This window comes from Bombus vancouverensis, chromosome 9, assembly GCF_051014615.1.
Source record: "Bombus vancouverensis nearcticus chromosome 9, iyBomVanc1_principal, whole genome shotgun sequence".
In the NCBI taxonomy this organism is placed as follows: domain Eukaryota; kingdom Metazoa; phylum Arthropoda; class Insecta; order Hymenoptera; family Apidae; genus Bombus; species Bombus vancouverensis.
Window position 1 is genome coordinate 13,730,515 of NC_134919.1, and position 15,667 is coordinate 13,746,181.

Genomic DNA, 15,667 nt, shown 5'->3' on the forward strand with positions numbered 1-15,667 from the left:
GCATTCACGAGTCTAAATAGTTCCGTTACTTTTGAATATGTATCGACTTAACGGTGGGAGCACCGGTCAGTGACAGTCGATGAAAATTGTGAATGTACGCGAGCACTCGCCTATGAATAGAGCAGAAAATGTCTAATTCACACGGTGCTGGCGGAATCACAAAAATGGCCAATACTTACGACGCGTTCGCCGCACCGATACCTGAGAAATAGCGATTTATTATAGCGAGCAGGACTAAACTACACCGTCGACAGTGAAAGGCCCAGTGGTATATTAAGACGAGCAATGAGCAAAGATGTATCAGTCGCCGAAGAAACTTCTACAACTAGCAGTCAGGTGTATACTTGCATGCGCCTAAACATGAACAAAATCGTGAGTAAAGAATTCGGAAAATTCCTGTATCCACGCGACTCGTACACTTACGAATCGAACAATAAAGCTTCTTAACGGTTAATCGATTAAAGAAATTGCTCGTATTTTTCCAATGTATTTTTTCACCGTCACTCGCTAATAACTTGAAAAGGCGTTCGCCTTTTCTTTTCTCACTTTCCGTATTTCTTCCGACTCCTTGTCACCGTGACATTAATTAACAATAAAAGGGCGAGCAATTCAAAGATCGTTTATCAATAATTTTCCACGCCACATAAAGACGTTTCATTTGGCAACCAGTAATCACAATTCTATTATTTACGGAAAGATCATCGCGTTCAATATTGCCACTATATTTACTCGCAAAGAAACGGTGCATTTTCTTTCTAAGCACATTCTATTTCAGTCAGCCGACATTCAAACGCACATTCACTAACGTGAACTTTACCTTCAACGTAGGTGCTACTTTCCCTGGTGTCCTTGGCCGCGAGCGTGCCGGTGATCGTGCAACAGAATCAAAATGAATTTCAGCCTCAATTACACGGAGGTTTTCAGCCGCTAGAAAGGTCTGATCAGGAAGGTCTCGGCACTTCCTCAAGTGGAAGTTACGGCAGTGATTATGGCGGTAGCTACGGTGGTGGTAGCTACGGTGGCGGTGACTATAGTAGTGGTAGCTATAGTGGCGGTAGCTATAGTGGCGGAGAATATGGTGGTAGTTACGGCGGTGGCTTTGGCGGTGGTGACTTTGGCGGCGGTCACGGTGGAGGCCTCGAGGGATCTTCCGGCGGACACTTGGAGTCTGGCGGTGACCACTTGGGCTCCGACTACTCTTCCCTAGGAGGTGGATACGAAGGTGGAGACGAAGGTGGAGTTTCCCTTGACGGAGGTCACAGTGTAGTGCAAAGTGTTCCCGTGTCCGAGCATGTTGAGGTAACGAAACCCGTACCGGTCAAGGTGGTTAAACACATCGGTAAGTTATAATTACGATTCTTTGTAAAAACTTTTCCTACCAACATCTCTACCTGTAATATATTTTACAAATACTTTGCTTTCAGGGGTACCGGTTCCTCAGATCTTGAAGATAGGCGTACCCCACCCAGTGCCAGTCGGTGTTCCTCAACAGTACCCGGTAGCTCATCCAGTTCCAAAATTGGTTCCTGTACAAGTGATAAAGACCGTCGCTGTGCCAGTGGAAAAGAAGGTTCCATTCCCGGTTGAGAAGCATATTCCAGTACCAGTAGAAAAGCCCATTCCTATTACGATCGAGAAGCACGTGCCAGTGCCAGTCATCAAACCGTATCCCATAAAAATACCCGTGTACAAAACGATCTACCATCACGCGAAGAAGCACTAAACTTTAGCGACTCGTTACGGAACGATCCATCCGACTGATACTAAAACGACTGCACACACGTTCATCGCTTTTGCTCACAGTTCGGTTCCAGATTGAACAACTATGATGGAATCGCGGTGAATTTGATCGTTGAGGCTGGCTAGATTTATGGCCGACTAAATTTTAATTGTTTTTATCCTGTATATACATGAAACAATGTTATCGCTGTTTATTTTTTTTAATTTTATAAATGTTACTGTTTTTGTTTTTCAATAAAAATGTTGAAAATAATATGCACAGCTTCTGTTTTTTGAGCGAGAAATTTAATCTCCAACAAGTTTGAAGCAATTTCCTCATTGTCTGTACTGTCGTACGTCAAACGTGATTAATGTTTCATCGGATCGATGTTTAATCGCAAAGATGAGATTGATATATCGAGCGAGCGCTACTTATGGTTAGCTGTAGCTTTACATCGCCAACGAGCTTCTCTGTTTCAAAAAAATATGAACACATACTTTTCGAGAGAAATCGAATAAGCAAATCGAGGCAACTTTCCACGTAGGATTAGACGGAATGAATTTTTACGTAGTAGATAGATGCGGTCATTGTACTTTAACGCACTCAAGATCATAATCAAAACTTTCACTGGTATTTTCGATGCATCAGCTACAGATTCTATGGAAAGTGAATGTACATGTATATCTACCAGTTCAGGATGGAAAAGAGCACTTGATCAGCAAATGAACCTCGAAGACAGAGGAAGTCCAGCAAGGTTACAAATGAGTGGTCTTTACTTGGTTACTACTTTATACCTGGTTTAACAAAATTTAGAGGAAGTAGCATGGTCATGGCTTTCCTCTGTACTTAAGAAAATCAATAGGCAATCATAAAATTAAACAAGCGATATCATATCTGTGTATTAATAGCTGGCATAGAGAAAAAGACATTCCTAAATAATTTACGCGCTTGTGATTAATCTTTCCAGTCATAAATCTATAAATAATTATGTGATTTTGTAACATCCCACAAACTGTCGTTGGATTCAAAGAAATACATAATATGGTAATAATGGCTACTTAACAAATAGTGGGCTAGCGAAGATACGGGGATGAATCTTGTTTATTCAAAATAAGATGTTTAATTTTTCATGCTTGATTTTGATAGAATGGCGAATCTTCAGGATAAAAGTGCTGCGGTACGTTTATGCTGAAACCTACCATTTCTGAGATATTTGACTTTGTCCATCCTATTACTTTCGTTATCCAAAGTGTCGACCATGTGCAACGGATTATTGCTGTATGTGTTTCGATAGACTGGAACGACAAAAGAAGTAAAGAGTGCAACGGTTCAAAGATTACAACGTTGTATCGATGCACACGGTTGACACTTGGAACAATTTACATAACGAAAATAATAGAACGAGCAAGGTTGAATATCTCAGAAACGGTAAATTTTGGAACAAATGTATCCGAATACTTTTACACTCGAAATTCGCTATTCTTTCGAAAACAAGCATAAAAAGTTGGACATCTCATCGAAAAAAAAATAAAAATTGGTCTGTATATCCCCACTACGCATCCACCTATCAAAAAATCATTATTACCACATCATTTTTTTTTTTTTAAATCCTACAACTTTCGTTGTTAACATTTTCGCGTATTGTTGGAAATAACGAACATGTTCAGATATTTTAAAGTTTGCGGATACACTGTACAATGTACGTACAATATCGAAATATAAGATAGAGGTATACGTATCCTTATCGATCTTTTATCATTTACGCGTATACGCATCTTCGTGCCATCTAATGTTCATTTTCCTCATCCTGGCTTTGCATTTTACTTTTATGATTATTATCTGAAATATTTTAGCATCCCTCAGCATGTTTCAAGTATAATTAATGTATCAGGCGACTAATCGCTATCAGGAAGTAGGAAACAGGAAGTATTCCGTGATTGCATATACGTTTGACCGTGGTTTCATTTCGTTTGATTTCAAGCGCATTCAAATGAGTGGTAGGAAGATATGCAATTAAGTCAGGTAATGAGACTAAGGAATTGCATGGAAATAAAGCAGCGCGGTGTCCGGGTTAGCACAGGATGGAAATCCTGTATTACGTAAGAGTTTCATCAAGCATATACGGTGTTTGCAGGAATAGAGAAATGTAACCCGATAGTGAAGGTGTCGAATAGAATTTCGCGTGATAGTGGGGTTGCTTGTCCCTTGTAGAACAGTATATAAAGTGACTACGCTAAGAATTTCTCTTGAGTTGGTCTTTTATTCAACACGTACTCGTATACACTGAGCAAGGGGACATGGAAAAAATCGTACGTCAATTTAATACGTGACATCTATATAGATACTTATGCTAATAATCAATAACGAAAGTGTCATGTGGTTCATACGTAATCGAATCGACAATGTTCTTCTGTGATAGTAGACTCGTTCAAGATTTATCTTTTACAGATTGTAATTTTAACGATCGTTTCCTCCTGTTGCGCCGGGGAATTAGGATTTGGCGATCATGGATTAAGTTTGGGGGAAATTGACGTGGGTCACGGCGAAGAAGAAATTGGTCTAGGTTTAGGTGAATTAGGTTTGGTCAACATATCAATATTATTCGTAAACGTTATAAATATTATTAGTAGTAAAAGGGCTACACTTGAACACCGTATAAACGACGAAACCATGTTTTATTTTATATCAGGTGGATCAGAGCACGAGATCAGTCTAGGAGGTCACGGAGAAGGTGGACACTTCATACCATCTGTGAAAACAATTGGTATGTGAATTAGTATCAATTAAACATAGAAATTCACATCACATTTGGTTTAATTGCAATAGGAATACCAGTCCCTAAGAAGGTTCCTTTGCTGATACCTCACCTGCAGGTTCAACATATTCCACAGAGTTATCCAGTTCCAGTGTTCGTACAAAAACCTGTTCCATATCCGGTAAATACTCTCGATTAAAATTTCATCATTCCTTGAAATGTCTTTTAAATATTTAACCTGGCAAAATATTATTCGTTTATTTTAGGTGGAGAAGCAAGTATTTTCGAAGGTGGAGAAGAAAGTACCCACGCCCGTCGAAAAAATCATTCCAGTGAAAATTGAGAAGCCCGTTCCATTCACTATAGTGAAGCATATTCCTGTTCCAGTGGCGAAGCCTATTCCAATTAAGATTCCAATTTACAAAACAGTAGTGCACAGCTCCAAGAGCCATTAAGCCTGTGAAATTGGCGTTGTTGATTATTCTTGTTTTAATCGTTGCGGCAGAAGTGCGTCGTTGAAATTACAGTTTCTACGTGTTTTATATTTATATTGTTTTGTTATACATCGTACTTAATAGTTTCGTGCGTTAAAATTATTTATTAATAAATGTAATTATATTAATTACAAATGCATCGTCCACACTTATTTACACCTGTTAAACAGTAAAGCTAGTTCTCGTTTTTTAAATTATTTATTCCATTGTTCAACTTATTTCATTAGCTAAGCTATTTTATTTTACTCTTCAATGTTGTCAATTAAATTGTATAAGAATCATATTGAATCGTCTAGGCTGTTCTTTTCGTCTATAAGAACAGATGCAGAAAGATTTACGTGGTATTACGTTAACGGAATGTTACAATTATTGGTCTGCGTTTCACAATGGAGATGGAAGGCACGGAGGAGAAAGGAGAATGTGGTACGATCGAGGCATTCGTAGCGAAAGTCATCATAATAATCGTCTTCCTCTGTCATTGACCTTCGTAAATTCGACTGCGGCGGCACAGAAAGAATTCGCAAAAAGAAAATGTACGAAATTCTTAGATGTCAGATGATAAAGTTTTGCCGAAAAATGAGAAAGGAAATTCGAAGAAGACTTTCACTCTCCTTTTCTTTTTTTCTTACAGTCCCTCGAACGCGGAATAACGCGAAGTCGACATTAAGAGGAAGATCATAACTCATAATGATCTAACCGTCGGAGTACTTGTAAAGAACGAGCGCATCGTCCCTCTATTTGACAAAGGTGCATTAGCATAGTAACGTGGTCACGATAAAAAGAGCTGAAAAAGAATGTTGGAAGAAAAACCGCGATGCGGAAGAAAACTAAGGCGAAAGTAAAGCATAAAATGATCTACCGTTCTGTTGATCTTGGCAATCAGGAGATTGTAAAAGAAGGGAGAACAGCTGCTAAAATACATCGTGTAGGTATGAGAGACTGTACTGTAAGAGATTATTGACCTCCTCTGTAGAAACTCGTTAATATACCCTGGCTGACATTTCCATTTTTACGAATAATCAAGTTGGATTTTATTTGTACGATGCAACAGAAGAGGCGGAGGAATGACGTAAAGAGATTATTCAGAAGAAAGTTTAATATCCGGGAAAGAAAAAAGAATTCGTTAATAATTCCTCGACGTCGAGACAATTTGAAGATTAAAATTTTATATTTATATATATACTTATACTTTGCCGCTCTTTATACATCTAAGCACGATGCTACTTTATTATGATTCTCATTACTCGATTGAAACAATCGATTAAATTAGCCTGAAAAAATATTCGGAAACGGTAGACTTAATTAGCCGCGTAGAAGTATAGAAAAAAGTGCAGGACTTCCTCTCACGATTCCTTTCGCGTACACCTCTCTCAACCATCACTTCCGGTAGTCGATAACGAGCATAATTCATTGTAGCTATTTGACGTTAGAAACAAGATCAAAAGGAACAGTGAAAGAAATGGTTGCTACAAGAAAAAGTTCCTCGGTAAAAGTAAAATGTGTTCTATGCGTAACGGTTTTTAAGAAGCATAGATACGCTTATATTGTATATCGAACGTTCTACTGTCCTTCAAATTTCTAATCAAAGAGAAATCGCTGTTTTGTCTTATGTAACGAACGTCGATCGCGTCTGTTAAACGAACGCTTTTTGGTTCGAACAACCAATCTTAAATCAAAAGGAAAAACATTGACAATGTTACTCGCTTGCGATCTGGGGAGTGATCGAATATACCTTGAGCTATATACTCGTCAGTACGTACTCCAGCGTACTTTCCATGTAAGAGAAACAGAAAAATATGAGAAAGGGTTGAACGCACAAGCTTTCCTCCTCAAGTACACCTGCTGAGCAGACTAAACGACTCTTCGACTTTTAATAGATAAATTAGAACAAAAACGGGTAGAAATGCTACTTTCGCTTCTTCGAAGAGGTTGAGTCTTCTTGAATCGTATTTGAACTTTGAACGCCGTTAGATTTCTATGGCGAACCTCGTTTCTGCGTACATAGGATCTGTTCAAGCAATCGACAGCGTAGGTTCGACATTTAATGTGACATGCATCGCGTGCCACACTCATTAATGAGATTGCGCTCCGCTTAAAACAGCATCCGTGTTCGTGATAAATAAACAAATAAATCAAACCGTTAAAAGGCTGGTCATATAGCTTTCGCTTTCGAGAAGATTTTACCCCGACGTAATTAATTTCGCCGAACAAATTTAATAAGACGAGAAGCAAATTGTAACTTCCGAGTTTAATGCGAACGCTGTCTCTATATTTGGGACGACGGAAATTTGCACAGAGGAAGCAGTATACGCTCGTAAATCCAACCGAAATCCGAGACAAACTTTCCACCGTGAAATGACAGCACATTGGTACACTATCTCTCATATAGAGATATCATCGTATTATATATGGCACGCATTCGCATTAAATTCACAACGTGATTGCAATTATCTCTTAATCTCTCTTATCTCTAAGAATCTGGGATTAATATACGTGTTTAATATGTCGAACGATGAGAACGACGAGAGATTTACGATTACAACGAAAAGCGAATTAAAAATGTTTTGGCATTTCTCTTGGGCGTAGCGAGAAGTACAAAACGAAGAGGGCAACAGATACACTTTCTGCTCCCGTCTCTTAATCTGCCTATCTCAACTCTGTGATAAAACAGAAATTTACTTTTACAGGAACAAAGATCGGCGTGTCCGATCGGTTTTTTCACCAAGATTCCTTTCACATAGCGAACGTGTTTGGACTTTCATTTTGTCGGTCCGAAAACTTTGATCTGCTTCGAGTGCCTTTGCACAAGAGATCGTTCCTCACCTTCACTTCCGGTATATTTCAGAATGGTCGATTGACATCAAAAAAGAAATCGAATTTTGAACAACATGGCACAGGCTAGATCGCTCCAAGAAAATGAGTTTAATTTATGCCTATAAATATTTAACGAGCTTCATCGCGACAACCGTTTCAAATATTTCATCTTAAATACATAATGAACCGTTCTCTCCGCGTTGCTCATCGAGCCCATTCGAATCATCTCTGGAAATTTTCTTGATCGCACCAGGCATTCGCTTCCGGTAAACGTAGCGACCGTCTTGCGGTTGCATCGGGAGTCGGGTTTGATTTTCCGCTTCACCGATCGTTGCGCCGCAAGTCATCAGATACGATTTTTCTACACGCAGGTGCTTAATTTTCGTGTTTCTAATGCTGATTCTATTCGAATTGTAACTGCTAATAAATATAACGTGCCAAGTTCGTTAATCTTCGAGTCAGGATTATGATATTTTGTTTCATCGTTGACAGTTATAACGTATAAATATTTGCTTGTAAGAAAACTACCGACACGCTTTTTTCATTCAAGCGCAATATTATCCATTAAAAAGAAAGCGTAATGCCAACGATGGGATACTTTTACGCTGTGTACTTCCCGCGTCCGTAAATACACGTAATCTTAACTTCCGGCCAGTCATAGACGGAGAACGGTCAATGAGCCGCGTGAAAAATAAAACAAGAATCTTTCATACTCATTGGTGGTGTATAGAGTTGCGAAGGTTGGTCGATGGTAAGATGTAGTTTGATATATCCTGGAAAGGGTCGGAACTGTAGTGCATGAAATCAGTGAAAGGTGGTGGAATCGATGTTAGTATATAAGCTCGGTATTCCATTGCCGTAGACACTCAACGTTTTGTGCTTTAACGATAAACACCTTTTCGGGAAACCTACAACTATGAATCAAATTGTAAGATTTATACGACAATTGCATAAAAACTTGAAAGATGATAGATGAATTATGTAATAGTAATTTGCTGAAATTGATCGAAAATGTAAATGTATGGCCGATCGAAAGATTAAGCCTAATTACCTGATATGTTGTTTGATTCGATCAACGGCTGAATTAGAACGAAGATTATAAGACGTAACGTATCGATACGCAGGATCGATGATTATCAATCGAATGTTTGTAGATTGCTCTATTTGGTCTGGCGATGATCGCCGGGATCGTTTCTGCGGGCCACATCGAAGAAGACCATGGAAGCTCCACCTACGAGGAAAAGACGAAACCAGTAGAAATCCCAATTTACAAAAAATATGGTAAATATCTATACACATATAAAGAACTAAGAATCTTTCAAGACACAATAATATTTGCTCGTTGTGCAATTACAGCAATTCCAATCCCTCATCCTGTACCAGTCGAAATTCCTCAAAAGATAGAAATACCAATTCCTCAACCTCAACAAGTTCCCGTTGAAATTCCACACCCCTATCCAGTGGAAGTTGTGAAACACGTCGAAATCCCTATCGAAAAGCCAGAGCCTGTTATCGTAGAAAAACACGTAAGTAAAAGTATCTAATTATCGAACAATGGCGAAGTCACCGTTGTAAAACTTCGTATCGCAATAACTGTATCACGTGTCACTATATCATATGTAATCGTGTCCATCTAGATACCTTTTGTGGTGGAGAAGCCGTATCCAGTGTACGTCGAAAAGAAATTTCCCATTCCAGTCGCAAAGCCGTATCCAGTTCATGTGCCAGTTTACAAGCACGTATTCCATTACACTTCAAAGGGCAAAGGATGGCACTAGACTGATTCGCTCGCTACTGAACACTTGGGAATTGTTCTTCCTGCGACTGATCGTTTTACGGGAGAGCTTCTTGTCACCTGATATCTAAACTTATTTAATTCAACGAACATACTGTTCATCGTTTGGATTACTGTGAAACAAATGTCAAGAAAAAGAGACACGATATTCGGATCTCAACACTGATGTTAATGTTGCCAATATTTTTGTTACGAATGTTATACACTTGTTAAGTTTTCCTTTTCTACCGATTAATACGTGCTTGTTAATAAAGCCTATTTGAAAAGTACCATTTCTTTTTTGTTTAATTCCTGTCGATCGAATCGTCGTGTTAAATGTATAGCAATGAAGTTGAACTGCAGCAATGATCTCTCGGGTAGCGATCTCGGTAAAGTGATAGTTCGTTCGTCTCTTCCTGTTCGCGGCTACACAAAGAATAAAAAGGAAACACGTAACCATAAGTTTCGTTTCTTCGTCATCCGGTGTTACGAATCTACTAGAAACCAACCAGTCACCGATAGGAATTCTGTGCGATCTTGATTCGCCATAATGAGCCCGACAACAGACGCGTTCCTACATCGCGGCGCAAAACCACTTTTACTTGGGATACACTTTCACTGTTCCGCTCGCTGATACAGAGAGTATCGCGTACAATTCGAATCTTCCAGGCAGCTTCTCTCCCATGACCACACCCCAGGTGGTTACCTCCTTCTCATAGCGATTTGTATTACTAATAAATATAATATCTCTATTCTATTTTACGCCCCTTTACAATTTACGCCGTGGGCAATGTATGAAATTTGCTAGGCTCTCGTTTTCACTCGCTAGTTAAACGTGTGCAGCTGTAGAGAGATGAGAACGTGACGCTCTATTCGAAAGTTTGATTTACTTGATTTACATGCACCGGGATGATCGATGGAGATTCGATACATTACACAATTACCCTAGGTACGGTATATATTTAGGCATAAGTGATTGGGTTACAGGTGTTGTCTGACACTGATCTTAATGCCCTAGGATTAGAGAAAGCCGGCTTCGTTAAGATTCACATAATTGTACTTTGATTAATCCCTGGAGGAACGATTATTCCCCTCTTAAGCGCATTCTCTGCGTAAAAAATATAGCGAAAAAAGTTCTTTGTAAATTACATGGTGCACCATCTCGATCTATGCTACTCGATCGTCTGACGGTAATTTACAAATTGTTAAGCGTGCGAACTAGACCATGACCAAGTTGTATTTGTCTTGGTTGACTAACCTCGTTCTCGGTTGTTTACTGCAAAGGGTGCTATATTTAAACGTAACACGAACGCCAAAAATTTATCGTTTACTGTCTTTATCGATAAGAGAAACGGATTGGAAACAATAAATATTCGACTATAGTCGATATCGAGGAATTTAATCGAGACAAGGAGTTTCCTTTCACTGTAACTATTTGTCCGCGAACAATGTATCGTTATTTCCATAAATGATGAAAATCGAAAGTGCGACTGCGTTTGCTATCCTTGGAATCGGTACCTGCGAATTCTTTAAATATCTTCCGCTTGCTCGTTTAATAATTGACCGGATAAAAACGCACGAGACAACAATCTCGATTAATTTAACAATCTCAATATGACGAGTTCGATTTTTCTCCTCCAAAACTTCCATAACCGGAATAGAAAAAATTGTAATGGTATGCAAATAACAGGAAGAACTTAACTCAGCCATATACAAATGTGATATATCTGTGCAGACAATCATAGAGATAGTACTCTGCGACGAGCAGAAAGAGTAAACGTAATAAAGAGAAGGGAGAAAGTGACGTTGGTATATAAGCACTTGGCCATGACTTTGAAAGCATCAAAGTGATCGTGGCGAGTTAACACGACAGGTTGCTGAGGATTCGCTCTGGTGTGGAAATCATGAGAACTCTAGTAAGTTTCTGACCATCGATTTTTCTGCTAATCATGAGATCATCGTTCAATTATTTTCGTTGCACAAGATGTCAAGCATCAAAGTACTATTTTCTTAATCTGTATGAATTAACAAGCACGATTATTGATTATAGGTATTCGCCGCTTTAATTACCTTGGTATGTGCCTCCTACGAAGAGGATCATGGCAGTTCCACCTATCATGAGACATCGAAACCCGTGGAAATTCCCATTTACAAAAAGTACGCTATACCAATTCCACATCCAGTTCCAGTTCCAATTCCGCAACAAATTAAAGTCCCTATTCCGCAACCTTATCAAGTCGAAGTTCCAGTGCCGCATCCAGTGCCCGTAGAAGTAGTCAAGCACGTTGAAATTCCGGTAGAAAAACCTGAGCCCTATGTGGTGGAGAAAAAGGTACGATGAAACGTAAAATTTTTTGCTTTATATTACATTTAATTGTTTAATGGTTGGTAGAAATGCTCGAGCATTGTACGAATATGTAGAGCAAAAACAAATATTAATATTATTCCTCGCAAAACAGTTACAATAATTATCGTTAGAGATATGACCGCGCTGTTTAATTATTCCAGTATATTATTGTTATGAAATGTAAATATAATTTCATTCTCATGAAATTTAACGTAAAATTACTTACGATCTGACCTCATTGCACGTACATAGCTATTGCAATTCGAACGTATAGGAATTACTAGAATGTTAATATCGCGCAGGTACCATATGTTGTTGAGAGGCCATATCCAGTGACAGTTGAAAAGCATTTCCCGGTGCCTGTTCCGAAACCATACCCGGTCCACGTACCTGTCTACAAACACGTATTCCATCATCAAAGCAAGGGACACGGTTGGAAGCACTGATCTTGAGAGTTGTTTTTCCAAATTTCAGACAATTAGGCAAAAAAAAAAAAAAATATATATATATATACGTATTTATACATGCACACCAAATCGAAAATTAAAGTTTCTTGACATTATGACACTTGTACATAGTTCACTATTGTTGTAATTATACTATTTTTGTACTGTTTAAATAAATTGTTTTTGTTTTCATAATATCGTTAATCGTTCCTCTCCCTTCGATAGAACATCGATTCATCGGAGCAATTGGAAAGTTTCGAAAGCGTGTAGTTTAGTCGAAGTAACGTACGGTCGAAGTAACACTGACCACCTAAATAAATAACTCTATACGTTAGCTTTTTCTTGTTTCACAGTATTTCTCAACCAGGTCGGTAAAGGTATGACAATGATTTTATCAATCCGGAGACTACCTCCTAGTCGAGAGAGTTCTTTTAACTCAATTGCTGCTGAGATTCTAAAAAAAAAATAATTACTTTCTGACCCGAAGTAAGTAAGAAAAGTAAAGATCGACCATCTTACGACGATCTCTACCCCGTTGTAATTTTATCGCTCTTAATGATACGAACCTGGCGAGTACTTTCCGCGTTCGAATCATTAGTAATTAACTACCATGAATCTATTCACGAGGCATTATACGCCTTGAACGATACATAGTTCGTAATCACAAATCAATCACGAACGTAATTTACTGTCACTATGATGGAAACGGAGACACACATATATATACACTCTGTGGATAAAACCGTAGGATATATTTCAGCCGAACAAACTGTTTTACCTTTTTGCGAATTTCTGTAGGCAATACCCGGAGCGATGCAATGTGTTACGAGGCTTGCCCTCCGGTTTTCTCGAATCACAAACCAGCCAATGACTGGCGACGGTGTGGTAAATGACGAACGCCAACCTAACGACAGCGACATAACAGGGCTGTTCGCCCGAGGTGCAGAATTTATTCAGGAAATACCGGGGCGCGACCACTTGCATCATAGGCTTGGCTGTCGACCGCTTTTTACGCCGCTTAAGGGAATCACATTCGTCTTTGGTCCGCAAGAAACTTGCCCTGTTTAAGTGTAGCAAAAGTTTATAAAACCAGGGACCACGCACAGCGCGCTTTTAGTTTTGCCCGGGACTTTAGTACCGACGTTTATCGAGAAGATCGTTCAACCGACACCGAAATTATGTTCAGATTGCTGGTAAGCAAACAGACAGAAGAAACCTCGACACTTTCCACTTTTTCAATTTCGTGATATTCACTGATTGTTACGTCTCAATTTAGGAACAGAGTAGCGCGTATCTAGTTGTTCTTTCATGTACGGGATAAAGAAATGATAAGCGAGTTTCTAACGTTTCGAGGTACTTGTACATTCTAAAATATTTATGTGATCTCCAGATACCGTGCCTGATATGGCTGTCAAGCGTCCGCTCGGAAACCGCAGTGGACATGCACATGCACATGCCGGATGGCATGATGGAAGACAAAGCGGCTATGAAAAGGGAGTCGTATTATAACCCGTGCCCTCCGACTTACTCGCATCCTATCTCGTACTCGCCGCCACCGCAAATTTACGTGAAACCGTACGTGCAACCAGCGCCGATACAGTACATTCCGAAACCGATGATCACCTACGTGAAACCATCTCCACCACCGGTCGTTGTGAAACCAGCCCCGGTAATCGTAAAGCCGATCGTTCAACAAAAAGTGGTTTACCCGATCTATCAGAAACCAATGATCTCGTATGCGCCAATCTATCAAAAACCCATCTATTACGCGCCTATGTATCAGAAATTGATGTATCAGGCACCTAAGGTGTACTTGAAGAAATACGAACTACCGATTACTCAAGTGATTCAGAAGCCTCAGATTTCATATCCCATTCAGTACCATCAGCCGAAAGTGGTACAGATCCCGGCGCCACAGATCAATTTGGTGAAGCTCGCACAACCCATCGTTCATACCCAGCCTATTTACCAGTCGCCCATAAAACCGTACTGCCCTTAAGAAAAATTCATGGACAAATGTCACGGTGCGATTGCAACGATCGAGTCGATCGATCGCTTAGGTCTTTTGAGAACGTTCCGGAAAATCGGAAGATAATTCGGCGTTTCCGAGAAACTTTTCGCCCATTGAAACGACCATGTCGCGATAGCCTTAACCTGCCATAACTATCAGCGTAGTGAAGCGTAATTTAGCGAAATATCCGTTTCGCAAATTGTACAATAAAAACGAAGGAACTATCAATCTTGCTGTTGAATGTGCTCACCCTAACCGTTCGTCCTCCAACTTTCCCCTTTCCAGCCATTTCGTAATCCCAGCGGCAACTCTTCTTCAATATCGCGAAATAGGAGCTCTTAACTCGACTACGACCCGATTGAAACTCGTTAAAAGCTTAAACCCTCGCCATACACCATGTAGACCTGTTTCAAACGTAAAGTTTCGATAGCCGGCTAATTTTCGCAAAACTTTGCCAACCTTTTCATTCGCCAGTACGATGCTGACCTAGAATTTCATAACAGACCAATGTCCTTTCTGCAATACGGAATTACGGCAGTCTGCAGATATCCCCCGTACTGAGATTGCCTTTCTCGAGATCTTAATCCGTCGACCCGTGGAAACTCATTTTCTCATGAAAGTTTCCTCGATTATTCCGGCAAACCGAATTATCATTGCTCTTAAGATCACGTATTATCTGCTTTTGCCCCTTCATCGATTTGTAGACACCGGTTTTCGACAAACAAACTTTGGAATTCGTTACACGCAATGAAACTCGTTTTCTACTGATTTCGTCGGCGATATTACAAATTAGGCGCAGTATACCGTCAAAGTTGTTATCTCCCTTTATGGTAGTTTACTGTACTCCTATTATGTACTGCATCTATGTATTCGGATTTCCTCTTTAATTATCATAAATTACATCGGAAAACGGAGAAGCTGCGCGATTCAACGTAAACGGCATGTTCCGTCATATCTGCGCCTTCTGTTAGACCGTTCGATTGCGCCAGATCGATGTTCGCCTTGGTCTAAGTAAGGGATTAATTACGAGCCAGTTGCGGTGAGCTTTCCAATCGATCCCCGATTATTTCGAAGAATTGCTATTTCCACACCCGTTCGCCACAACGGGCAATCCTATTACGCAAGTCACAGCGCGGTTTTTGTAACCGACAACGTACGGGGGTGTAATTTTCCAACTTTCTTATTTACACGGTTTGTCGAAATTCTTAACCAATGTCGCATATAAAACGAATGTTTACAAGCAGATTCTTTAGTAAAACTGTTGAAGATCGTAGGATAGTTCTAGGACGTCGCTATGACATACAGT

General features: G+C 39.6%; 5 protein-coding genes across 5 annotated transcripts; all 5 read left to right on the forward strand.

The window, feature by feature from the left end:
• Positions 1 to 315: 315 nt before the first annotated feature.
• LOC117163759 (uncharacterized) lies at positions 316 to 1,924 on the forward strand. Its single transcript, XM_033346406.2, has 3 exons — positions 316 to 372; positions 829 to 1,339; positions 1,425 to 1,924. The coding sequence occupies exons 1-3, from the start codon at positions 349 to 351 to the stop codon at positions 1,721 to 1,723; spliced, it is 834 nt and encodes a 277-aa protein (XP_033202297.2). The 5' UTR covers positions 316 to 348; the 3' UTR covers positions 1,724 to 1,924.
• A 1,847-nt stretch (positions 1,925 to 3,771) lies between these two features.
• LOC117163768 (uncharacterized) lies at positions 3,772 to 5,007 on the forward strand. The gene is made up of 5 exons (XM_033346431.2): positions 3,772 to 4,029; positions 4,169 to 4,298; positions 4,410 to 4,484; positions 4,547 to 4,656; positions 4,742 to 5,007. The coding sequence occupies exons 1-5, from the start codon at positions 4,018 to 4,020 to the stop codon at positions 4,928 to 4,930; spliced, it is 516 nt and encodes a 171-aa protein (XP_033202322.1). The 5' UTR covers positions 3,772 to 4,017; the 3' UTR covers positions 4,931 to 5,007.
• Positions 5,008 to 8,647: 3,640 nt separating this feature from the next.
• LOC117163769 (uncharacterized) lies at positions 8,648 to 9,805 on the forward strand. Its single transcript, XM_076621559.1, has 4 exons — positions 8,648 to 8,711; positions 8,938 to 9,064; positions 9,140 to 9,309; positions 9,421 to 9,805. Exons 1-4 carry the CDS (start codon positions 8,700 to 8,702, stop codon positions 9,559 to 9,561), a joined length of 450 nt encoding a protein of 149 aa, XP_076477674.1. The 5' UTR covers positions 8,648 to 8,699; the 3' UTR covers positions 9,562 to 9,805.
• A 1,656-nt stretch (positions 9,806 to 11,461) lies between these two features.
• On the forward strand, positions 11,462 to 12,394 carry LOC117163491 (uncharacterized). Its single transcript, XM_033345816.2, has 3 exons — positions 11,462 to 11,473; positions 11,608 to 11,889; positions 12,207 to 12,394. The coding sequence occupies exons 1-3, from the start codon at positions 11,462 to 11,464 to the stop codon at positions 12,348 to 12,350; spliced, it is 438 nt and encodes a 145-aa protein (XP_033201707.1). The 3' UTR covers positions 12,351 to 12,394.
• A 1,134-nt stretch (positions 12,395 to 13,528) lies between these two features.
• LOC117163771 (uncharacterized) lies at positions 13,529 to 14,503 on the forward strand. The gene is made up of 2 exons (XM_033346435.2): positions 13,529 to 13,543; positions 13,741 to 14,503. The coding sequence occupies exons 1-2, from the start codon at positions 13,529 to 13,531 to the stop codon at positions 14,347 to 14,349; spliced, it is 624 nt and encodes a 207-aa protein (XP_033202326.2). The 3' UTR covers positions 14,350 to 14,503.
• The last annotated feature ends 1,164 nt before the right edge of the window (positions 14,504 to 15,667 follow it).